The following is a 9,901-nucleotide window of genomic DNA, read 5'->3' on the forward strand; positions in this document are numbered from 1 at the left end:
TCTTTCTGTCTCTTTCTCTTTCTGTCTCTGTCTCTTTCTTTCTCTTTCTGTTCTCTTTCTCTTTCTGTCTCTTTCTCTTTCTGTCTCTTTCTCTTTCTTTCTGTCTATTCTTTCGTCTCTTTCTCTTTCTTTCTGTCTCTTTCTTTCTGTCTCTTTCTGTCTCTTTCTCTTTCTGTCTCTTTCTGTCTCTTTCTCTTTCTGTCTCTTTCTGTCTCTTTCTCTTTCTGTCTCTTTCTCTTTCTGTCTCTTTCTCTTTCTGTCTCTTTCTCTTTCTGTCTCTTTCTTTCTCTTTCTGTCTCTTTCTTTCTGTTCTTTCTTTATGTCTTTTCTCTTTCTGTCTCTTTCTCTTTCTGTCTCTTCTCTTTCTGTCTCTTTCTCTTTCTGTCTCTTTCTCTTTCTGTCTCTTTCTCTTTCTGTCTCTTTTCGTTGTCGTCTTTCTCTTTCTGTCTCTTTCTCTTTCTGTCTCTTTCTCTTTCTGTCTCTTTCTCTTTCTGTCTCTTTCTCTGTCTCTTTCTCTTTCTCTTTCTGTCTCTTTCTCTTTCTCTTTCTTTCTGTCTCTTTCTGTCTCTTTCTCTTTCTCTTTCTTTCTGTCTCTTTCTTTCTGTCTCTTTCTTTCTGTCTCTTTCTTTCTCTTTCTCTTTCTGTCTCTTTCTCTTTCTGTCTCTTTCTCTTTCTTTCTCTTTCTTTCTCTTTCTTTCTGTCTCTTTCTGTCTCTTTCTCTTTCTTTCTCTTTCTTTCTCTTTCTTTCTGTCTCTTTCTGTCTCTTTCTCTTTCTTTCTCTTTCTGTCTCTTTCTCTTTCTCTTTCTCTTTCTGTCTCTTTCTCTTTCTGTCTCTTTCTCTTTCTGTCTCTTATCTTTGTCTCTTTCTCTTTCTGTCTCTTTCTCTTTCTGTCTCTTTCTCTTTCTGTCTCTTTCTCTTTCTGTCTCTTTCTCTTTCTGTCTCTTTCTCTTTCTGTCTCTTTCTCTTTCTGTCTCTTTCTGTCTCTTTCTCTTTCTGTCTCTTTCTCTTTCTGTCTCTGTCTCTTTCTGTCTCTGTCTCTTTCTTTCTTTCTCTTTCTCTTTCTCTTTCTTTCTGTCTCTTTCTTTCTGTCTCTTTCTTTCTGTCTCTTTCTTTCTGTCTCTGTCTCTTTCTTTCTCTTTCTCTTTCTGTCTCTTTCTCTTTCTTTCTCTTTCTCTTTCTGTCTCTTTCTCTTTCTGTCTCTTTCTCTTTCTTTCTGTCTCTTTCTGTCTTCTGTCTCTTTCTGTCTCTTCTGTCTCTTTCTCTTCTGTCTCTTTCTCTTTCTGTCTCTTTCTCTTTCTGTCTCTTTCTCTTTCTGTCTCTTTCTCTTTCTGTCTCTTTCTCTTTCTGTCTCTTCTCTTTCTTTCTCTTCTGTCTCTTTCTTCTTCTGTCTATTTCTCTTCTGTTCTTTTCTCTTTCTGTCTCTTCTCTTTCTGTCTCTTTCTCTTTCTGTCTCTTCTCTTTCTGTCTTTTTTTCTTTTTTTCTCTTTCTCTTTCTTTCTCTTTCTGTCTCTTTCTCTTTCTGTCTCGTCTCTTTCTGTCTCTTTCTCTTCCTTTCTCTTTCTGTCTCTTTCTCTTTCTGTCTCTGTCTCTTTCTTTCTCTTTCTCTTTCTGTCTCTTTCTCTTTCTGTCTCTTTCTGTCTCTTTCTCTTTCTGTCTCTGTCTCTTTCTGTCTCTTTCTCTTTCTTCTCTTTCTGTCTCTTCTGTGTCCTTCTCTCTCTCTTTCTGTCTCTTTCTCTTTCTGTCTCTTTCTCTTTCTGTCTCTTTCTCTTTCTGTCTCTTTCTCTTTCTGTCTCTTCTCTTTCTGTCTCTTTCTCTTTCTGTCTCTTTCTCTTTCTGTCTCTGTCTTTCTGTCTCTTTCTCTCGTCTCTTTCTCTTTCTGTCTCTTTCTCTTCTGTCTCTTCTTTCTGTCTCTCTCTTTCTGTCTCTTTCTCTTTCTGTCTCTTTCTCGTCTGTCTCTTTATCTTTCTGTCTCTTTCTCCTTCTGTCTCTTTCTCTTCTGTCTCTTCTCTTCGTCTCTTTCTCTTTCTGCTCTTCTCTCTATATGTCTTCTTTCTCTTATCGTCTCTTTTCTTTCTGTCTTCTTTCATTTCTGGTCTCTTATCTTTCTGCTCTCTCTTTTCTGTCTCTTTCTTTCTGTCTCTTTCTTTCGTCTCTTTTCTTTCTGTCTCTGTTATTTCTGTCTCTGTCTTCTGTCTCTTCTTTTCTGTCTCTTTCTTTCTGTCTCTTTCTTTCTGTCTCTTTCTTTCTGTCTCTTTCTTTCTGTCTCTGTCTTTCTGTCTCTTGTCTCTAGGTCTCTTTCTTCTTTCTGTCTCTTGATCTTCTTTCTGTCTCTTTCTGCTTATCTTTTTCTGTCTCTGTCTTCTTTCTTTATGTCTCTGTTTCTTTCTGTCTCTGTGTGGCTTCTGTCTCTTCTTTCTGTCTCTGTATTTCTTTCTGTCTCTTTCTTCTGTCTCTTTCTTTCTGTCTCTTTCTTTCTGTCTCTTTCTTTCTGTCTCTTTCTTTCTGTCTCTTTCTTTCTGTCTCTTTCTTTCTGTCTCTTTCTTTCTGTCTCTTTCTTTCTGTCTCTTCTTTCTGTCTCTGTCTCTTTCTTTCTGTCTCTGTCTCTGTCTCTGTCTCTTTCTTTCTTTCTGTCTCTGTCTCTTTCTTTCTGTCTTTCTTTCTGTCTCTGTCTCTTTCTTTCTTTCTGTCTCTTTCTTTCTGTCTCTGTCTCTTTCTGTCTCTGTCTCTTTCTGTCTCTGTCTCTTTCTGTCTCTTTCTGTCTCTTTCTGTCTCTTTCTGTCTCTGTCTCTTTCTGTCTCTTTCTGTCTCTTTCTGTCTCTTTCTGTCTCTTTCTGTCTCTTTCTGTCTCTTTCTGTCTCTTTCTGTCTCTTTCTGTCTCTTTCTGTCTCTTCTGTCTCTTTCTGTCTCTTTCTGTCTCTTTCTGTCTCTGTCTCTGTCTCTGTCTCTGTCTCTGTCCTTTCTGTCTCTTTCTGTCTCTTTCTTTCTGTCTCTGTCTCTGTTTCTTTCTGTCTCTGTCTCTGTCTCTGTTTCTTTCTGTCTCTGTCTCTGTTTCTTTCTGTCTCTGTCTCTTTCTTTCTCTGTCTCTGTCTCTGTCTCTTTCTTTCTGTCTCTTTCTTTCTTTCTGTCTCTGTCTCTTTCTTTCTGTCTCTGTCTCTTTCTTCTGTCTCTGTCTCTTTCTGTCTCTTCTGTCTCTTTCTGTCTCTTTCTGTCTCTTTCTGTCTCTCTCTTTCTGTCTCTTTCTTTCTCTCTCTTTCTGTCTCTTTCTTTCTCTCTCTTTCTGTCTCTTTCTTTCTCTCTCTTTCTGTCTCTTTCTTTCTGTCTCTTTCTTTCTCTCTCTTTCTGTCTCTTTCTTTCTCTCTCTTTCTGTCTCTTTCTTTCTCTCTCTTTCTGTCTCTTTCTTTCTGTCTCTTTCTTTCTCTCTGTCTCTGTCTCTCTCTGTCTCTTTCTGTCTCTCTCTGTCTCTTTCTGTCTCTTTCTTTCTCTCTCTGTCTCTTTCTGTCTCTCTCTGTCTCTTTCTGTCTCTTTCTGTCTCTCTCTTTCTGTCTCTTTCTGTCTCTCTCTTTCTGTCTCTTTCTTTCTCTTTCTTTCTGTCTCTTTCTTTCTCTCTCTTTCTGTCTCTTTCTCGCTTTCTCTCTTAAACACATTCAAATGAAAAGAAACCCCCTCACACTGTACTCTCAAAGTATCCCTTGTTTACTGTACTAACGTGGGACATCTGACAGTGGTGGAAAGGCAAAGTTAAGTGATAGTTAGCAAGTGAAGTGTGTGGGGGGTTCCATTCATTTACAGTTTTTCTCAATTGCTAAAACACTATTTCTGAAACCTTGCTCCATTTCCTGAAAACATTAAACACAAAACCTGATCTTCAAGCACTATTTACATAACCTCTGACTCTGACTCGCAAAATGAAACATTCGCCTCAAAACAGTTTTACCTGTGTTCAAAATCAAACACTGCTCTCAAATCATAAACAAAGTGATCAAAATGATATACACTCTCAACCAGTCAGTAAACAATACACCGAAAAATAGAAAACACATTGTTCAAAACATACAATTCTCAGCGAGAAGTACATTTTTAATCTAAAAAAATATTCATATTTTTCCGTCATTGTCTTTCGATGAACGAAAACATGTTCTATCATAGTAGCTCCAAATTGATCAGAAATGACTTCTCTGCTTTGCTCTTTGCAATTTTGTTTTTCCTCCTCCTTGTACCCCTATTTTTACAGTAATTTACCCTGCATCTCACAAACTTGTCCTTTGTCTCTGTGATACTTTAATTCGTGTTCTTTGTTGATATGAACCTGCAACCAGTCAATCTATTGAGCAGTCAGTACTGTTAATAAATGGAAAGCACAATGTTCAGGGCCATACAATTCATCCATTGTACAGCATACAGCCTACAATGTCACGCCTTGGTCTTAGTATTTTGTGTTTTCTTTAATTATTTGTTCAGGCCAGGGTGTGACATGGGTTATTGTGTTGTCGTATTGGGGGTTTTTGTAGGCATTGGGATTGTGGTTGATTAGGGGTGTGTCGAGTGTAGGCTTGGCTGCCTGAGGCGGTTCTCGATCAGAGTCAGGTGCTTCTCGTTGCCTCTGATTGGGAACCGTATTTAGGTAGCCTGAGTTCGCTTTGTATTTCGTGGGTGATTGTTCCTGTCTCTGTGTAGTGTTCACCAGATAGGCTGTATTAGGTTTCACGTTCCGTTTGTTTTTGTATTTATTATAGTTATTTCATGTATCATCACTTTTTTTTCATTAAAGACATGAGTAACCACCACGCTGCATTTCGGTCCGACTCTCTTTCTACAAACGAAGAACGCCGTTACATACAATGCATTGTACTACATTATCCATTCTCAGACTTTCTCCTTCCCACCTTCAACAACCTGTTTGCTCTCTGAACTGGCTTATATTGGTTGTGTCGCATCATTTGAAACAGGTTAAATACATTTTGAGTGGTTGTGTTCAATCAATGACATATGTTCTCTATTTGTATTTGATTGTTGCCACTTGTGTTTACCAGTATGGATGACATGGACATTAGAGTGCAGAATGTGTTTTGAGAATGAGAATGTGTTTAGAGTTTTGCTGAAAAGACTAAGTGAGATCTGCAAATTGTGTTTTATCATGTGAAATGGTTTAAGGTATTGACAACAGACTGCATAATTAGCTAAATGAGTCCAGGCAACTGAGAACTTTGTTCAGCCAATGGGTTTGAGTGTTTTAGCAATTGAGAAAAACTAAACTATGGTTGTTATTTCTTGTGTGTAGTGACTCTGATGGCATTCCGCTCTGTCATATTGTCTTACTGTATGTGGTTCGATTGACGCAGTGACAGCGTTAAGAACTGGATGACAGAGTTAGTAGTTGTACCTGCTGACAGTTGTGTGGAGGGTAGTGTACTGACTGTAATTATTGGATGTATGTTTCAGAATACTCTCTGGCGTTTTAGACACGCATTATAATGCACACACATACAACCTCGCCACATTTCACAAGGAACGCCACTGCTCTGGACACAAGCAGAGCCCTACAGTGTATGAACAGTATGTCTGGATGCAACATACTGTATGTCTGAATGTAACAGCATCACACTGCACTACCTGATATGAAATAAATCTGCTGTGAAAATACTGTACAGAAGCACCTAATAGAACCACGCAACAAGATGCATTAAAGGCAGCGTTATAACCAGTGTGCTGTTGTCTCTATAGGGGCTAGCTCTGGCTCGGTTGTGAGCATTCTGTGTGCTATCGGCGTGGCGATCGTTGGAGCTGCCACCGGATACTTCGCCTATCAGAAGAAGAAGCTCTGTTTCAAGAACAGTGGAGGTGAGGTACCATCAACTACATAATGTACAGTCTGTTAATGTAGATACATTCACCACTAGAGAGAGAGAGAGAGAGAGAGAGAGAAATTAATTCCCTGTCTCTCCATCAGGGGATGTAGTGAGTGGCCCTAAGGAGAAGGCTGAGACCCAGTCAGATCCCCAGGGTACGTAGTACGTAATGTCTTAATAAATCAAACTAATAAAACACTATTCTGCGGTCTGGTGTTGTGTTTGTCTGGTGTTGTGTTTGTCTGGTGTTGTGTTTGTCTGGTGTTGTGTTTGTCTGGTGTTGTGTTTGTCTGGTGTTGTGTTTGTCTGGTGTTGTGTTTGTCTGGTGTTGTGTTTGTCTGGTGTTGTGTTTGTCTGGTGTTGTGTTTGTCCGGTGTTGTGTTTGTCCGGTGTTGTGTTTGTCCGGTGTTGTGTTTGTCCGGTGTTGTGTTTGTCCGGTGTTGTGTTTGTCCGGTGTTGTGTTTGTCCGGTGTTGTGTTTGTCCGGTGTTGTGTTTGTCCGGTGTTGTGTTTGTCCGGTGTTGTGTTTGTCCGGTGTTGTGTTTGTCCGGTGTTGTGTTTGTCCGGTGTTGTGTTTGTCCGGTGTTGTGTTTGTCCGGTGTTGTGTTTGTCCGGTGTTGTGTTTGTCCTGTCCGGTGTTGTGTTTGTCCGGTGTTGTGTTTGTCCGGTGTTGTGTTTGTCCGGTGTTGTGTTTGTCCGGTGTTGTGATTGTCCGGTGTTGTGTTTGTCCGGTGTTGTGTTTGTCTGGTGTTGTGTTTGTCTGGTGTTGTGATTGTCCGGTGTTGTGTTTGTCCGGTGTTGTGTTTGTCCGGTGTTGTGTTTGTCTGGTGTTGTGTTTGTCTGGTGTTGTGTTTGTCTGGTGTTGTGTTTGTCTGGTGTTGTGATTGTCCGGTGTTAATCCAGCATGTCCTTTTCTGGTTGCAGTTCTCAGCAATTTGCTGACTAATTCATCCTAGATCATCTGAGATTCCACTGGAAAAGAACCAGGACCAGCGGCAGAGTTTCCCACAACGCACGCACACGCACACGCACACGCACACGCACACGCACACACACACACACGCGCATACACTCAAACACAGATTTGTCTCAATCTTTAGGCCTTGAACTGATATAGCTGTAGAACTGTGAGATAGTTGTGTGGGGTTATGAACCTTCAGTACCACGTTAGAGTGTGAGACCAATCAGTAGTATCTCTGTGTCTTCGAATGATCACATTTGTAATCTGTTTAAAGGGGTGACATTTTCTGTCCACTAAACCGCACCGAAACAATGTATGTCTATTTCTACTAATACTAGTCCTCGGATGTACTGTACTGTAGCTCAGAACCTCATTCTATGTTGTCTATGAGAAGGCAGCGCAATTTATATGGATCTATCGTAAACAATGTGTATAGGCACAGCTCATGATTATTAGTTCCTAGGTTATTTTGGATAAAATGGCTCCTCTATTTGAAATGGTACTTTTGTTTGTTGTTGGTTTCTTGATTTAGCCTGGTCCCATGTTGATTGTGCTGTAGCCAACTCTTTTAGCCTGGTCCCATAACGAATGTAGCCAACTCTTCTATCATTGTCAAGCCATACACATTTGGGGTAACAATTAAGGAACTCCGAGATGAGTTGGCTAAAGCTGCAACAGACTGGACTAGTCAGACTACTAGTCTGGCTAGTAGTGTTGTTCAGGAAGCTGTATGAGAGCTGGGAAGTGGAAGCTGTATGAGAGCTGGCAAAGAGGACAGAAGATGTCGCCCCTGTTGTGTGTTTGCTTGGTATTTTGGGGGGCTTGGAGACCTTTACCTGCGGGTTGTCTAAAAGGTAACAATGAATGTGAACATTTATCAAATCAAATCAGAGTTTATTTGTTGCATGCAAAGGGTCGTAGATATGATTGCAGGGTACTGCTCTGTAGATGGTTCACCTGGCAGGCCTGATCACGATTCTATCTCACTACTAGTGCCAGTCTGAAATGGCTCCCTGTTCCCTCTATAGTGGAATTATTTTGGAGCCCTGCTATGAAAGGAATAGGGAGCCATTTTGGACATAGCTCTAGACCAGTTAGGGGGGGGTAAAGTAGTGACCCGCCGGACACTTCAATCCAGCCCGTGAGACATACCCCCTTTCTCCCCAATTTCGTGGTATCCAATTGGTAGTTACAGTCCTGTCCCATTGCTGCAACTCCCGTACGGACTCGGAAGAGGTGAAGGTTGAGAGCCATGCGTCATCTGAAACATGACCCAACCAAGCCGCACTGCTTCTTGACACAATGCCCACTTAACCCGGAAGCCAGCCGCACCAATGTGTCAGAGGAAACACCATACACCTGGCGACCGTGTCATGCGCCCGGCCCGCCACAGGAGTTGTTAGAGCACAATGGGACAAGGAAATCTCGGCCTGCCAAACCCTCTCCTAACCTGGACGACGCTGGGCCAATTGTACACCGCCTCATGGGTCTCCCAGTCATGGCCAGCTGTGACACAGCCTGGGATCAAACCCGGGTCTGTAGTGATGCCTCAAGCACTGCAATGCAGGAGGCCCCCAAATTGATTTTAACAAACAATTGGTCCCCCAATTGTTGAATTTCAAAATCCCGATGTGGCCCTCGAGCAATTAAGGTTTGCCCACCCCTGCTCTAGACTTAGGCAGGACTGTCACACACTTCACCATGGAGACTCAGGGGTCTCCAACGCCCGTCCTGGAGAGCTACTGGGTGCACTGTGCTGTTAATGCAGGTCTGGAACAAAAGCCTGCACACCCAGCAGCTCTCCAAGATCACAATTGGAGAACCCAGTACCTGCTTCACACTATAGGGCCGACCCGAACAGTACTGTGCTGGCCATCATATTTTCTTTTCATATTGTTCTTTCCAACAAGGCTCCAGCAACTATGGTGGATGCGTAACCAGGCCAGCCCAGTACAGCTTCACAGTCGAAGACTTAAACTCCAGAGCAGCTCTTTCTGCTTAGCTTGGTCCCATGATCTGTGTGTCCTAACTGCTCTGAATATCATTGTCTTGACAAGGCCTCTTTTGGAGAAGCACTTTCCCAATCTGATCATGTTTTGAGTAATGATGATACAAGTTGGTATACCGAATACTACGGTCTTCTATTTAAGGAATCTGTCTTTATCTTGTGTTTGAGAATTGTGTGATTTTAATCTTTTAGCACTTATTTGTTTTGCTTTGAATAATGTTGGAGACCTGAATAAAGGAGCTGTTAAGGGGGAACTATGTGTCATGTGCCTGTTGTGTGTGAAGGGTGTGGCAAAGTCTGGTTCAAACCCAGTCAGTAACATATGGGTCAGTGCTATTTGAGACACAGCTGCCTGTATGAATCAGACATGACCAGGACAGCTTGATATGTCAGGTATTCATCATCAGAGGGCGGACACACACACACACACACACACACACACACACACGGTTGTAGTGATTGATAGTGACAGATACATAAAGCAAGGCCTGGAGCATCAGGTGCATTACTACAGGTATATGTGGGAACCTGCGCTGAATAACTTCTCACCTTACGGGTGCATATCATCATCATATCATCCATAAGCATTCACCAGCTAATTAGATCAGGAAGTGCACTCTGGCATAATTGGTGTTTTGGAATATTTGATTGTAAGTCAAACAGACAACAAACTTGTGATCATGGAATGCAGAAACAAATATGTTTATTGGTGTCACGACAGACTAATACAAATCAAATCAAATTGTATTTGTCACATACACATGGTTAGCAGATGTTAATGCGAGTGTAGCGAAATGCTTGTGCTTCTAGTTCCGACAATGCAGTAATAACCAACAAGTAATCTAGCTAACAATTCCAAAACTACTACCTTATAGACACAAGTGTAAGGGGATAAAGAATATGTACATAAGATATATGAATGAGTGATGGTACAGAGCGGCATAGGCAAGATACAGTAGATGGTATTGAGTGCAGTATATACATATGAGATGAGTATGTAAACAAAGTGGCATAGTTAAAGTGGCTAGTGATACATGTATTACATAAGGATGCAGTCGATGATATAGAGTACAGTATATACGTATG

At 41.4% G+C, this 9,901-nt stretch overlaps 1 protein-coding gene across 4 annotated transcripts in view; it reads left to right on the forward strand.

Annotated features, from left to right (window-relative positions):
• The window catches only part of LOC109877798 (serine-aspartate repeat-containing protein I), a 38,369-nt gene extending 29,300 nt beyond the window's left edge, over positions 1-9,069 (forward strand). Inside the window, exons 8-10 of one of the 4 annotated variants that reach the window (XM_031806306.1) lie at positions 5,723-5,839; positions 5,949-6,009; positions 6,771-9,069. In XM_031806306.1, the coding sequence (XP_031662166.1) occupies positions 5,723-5,839; positions 5,949-6,009; positions 6,771-6,792 (200 nt within the window). In that variant the 3' untranslated portion in view covers positions 6,793-9,069. The remainder of the gene's footprint in view (positions 1-5,722; positions 5,840-5,948; positions 6,010-6,770) is intronic. The other 3 variants (XM_031806308.1, XM_031806307.1, XM_031806305.1) reach the window with 3 other exon arrangements.
• Positions 9,070-9,901: the final 832 nt, after the last annotated feature.

This window comes from Oncorhynchus kisutch, linkage group LG26, assembly GCF_002021735.2.
Source record: "Oncorhynchus kisutch isolate 150728-3 linkage group LG26, Okis_V2, whole genome shotgun sequence".
Classification (NCBI taxonomy): domain Eukaryota; kingdom Metazoa; phylum Chordata; class Actinopteri; order Salmoniformes; family Salmonidae; genus Oncorhynchus; species Oncorhynchus kisutch.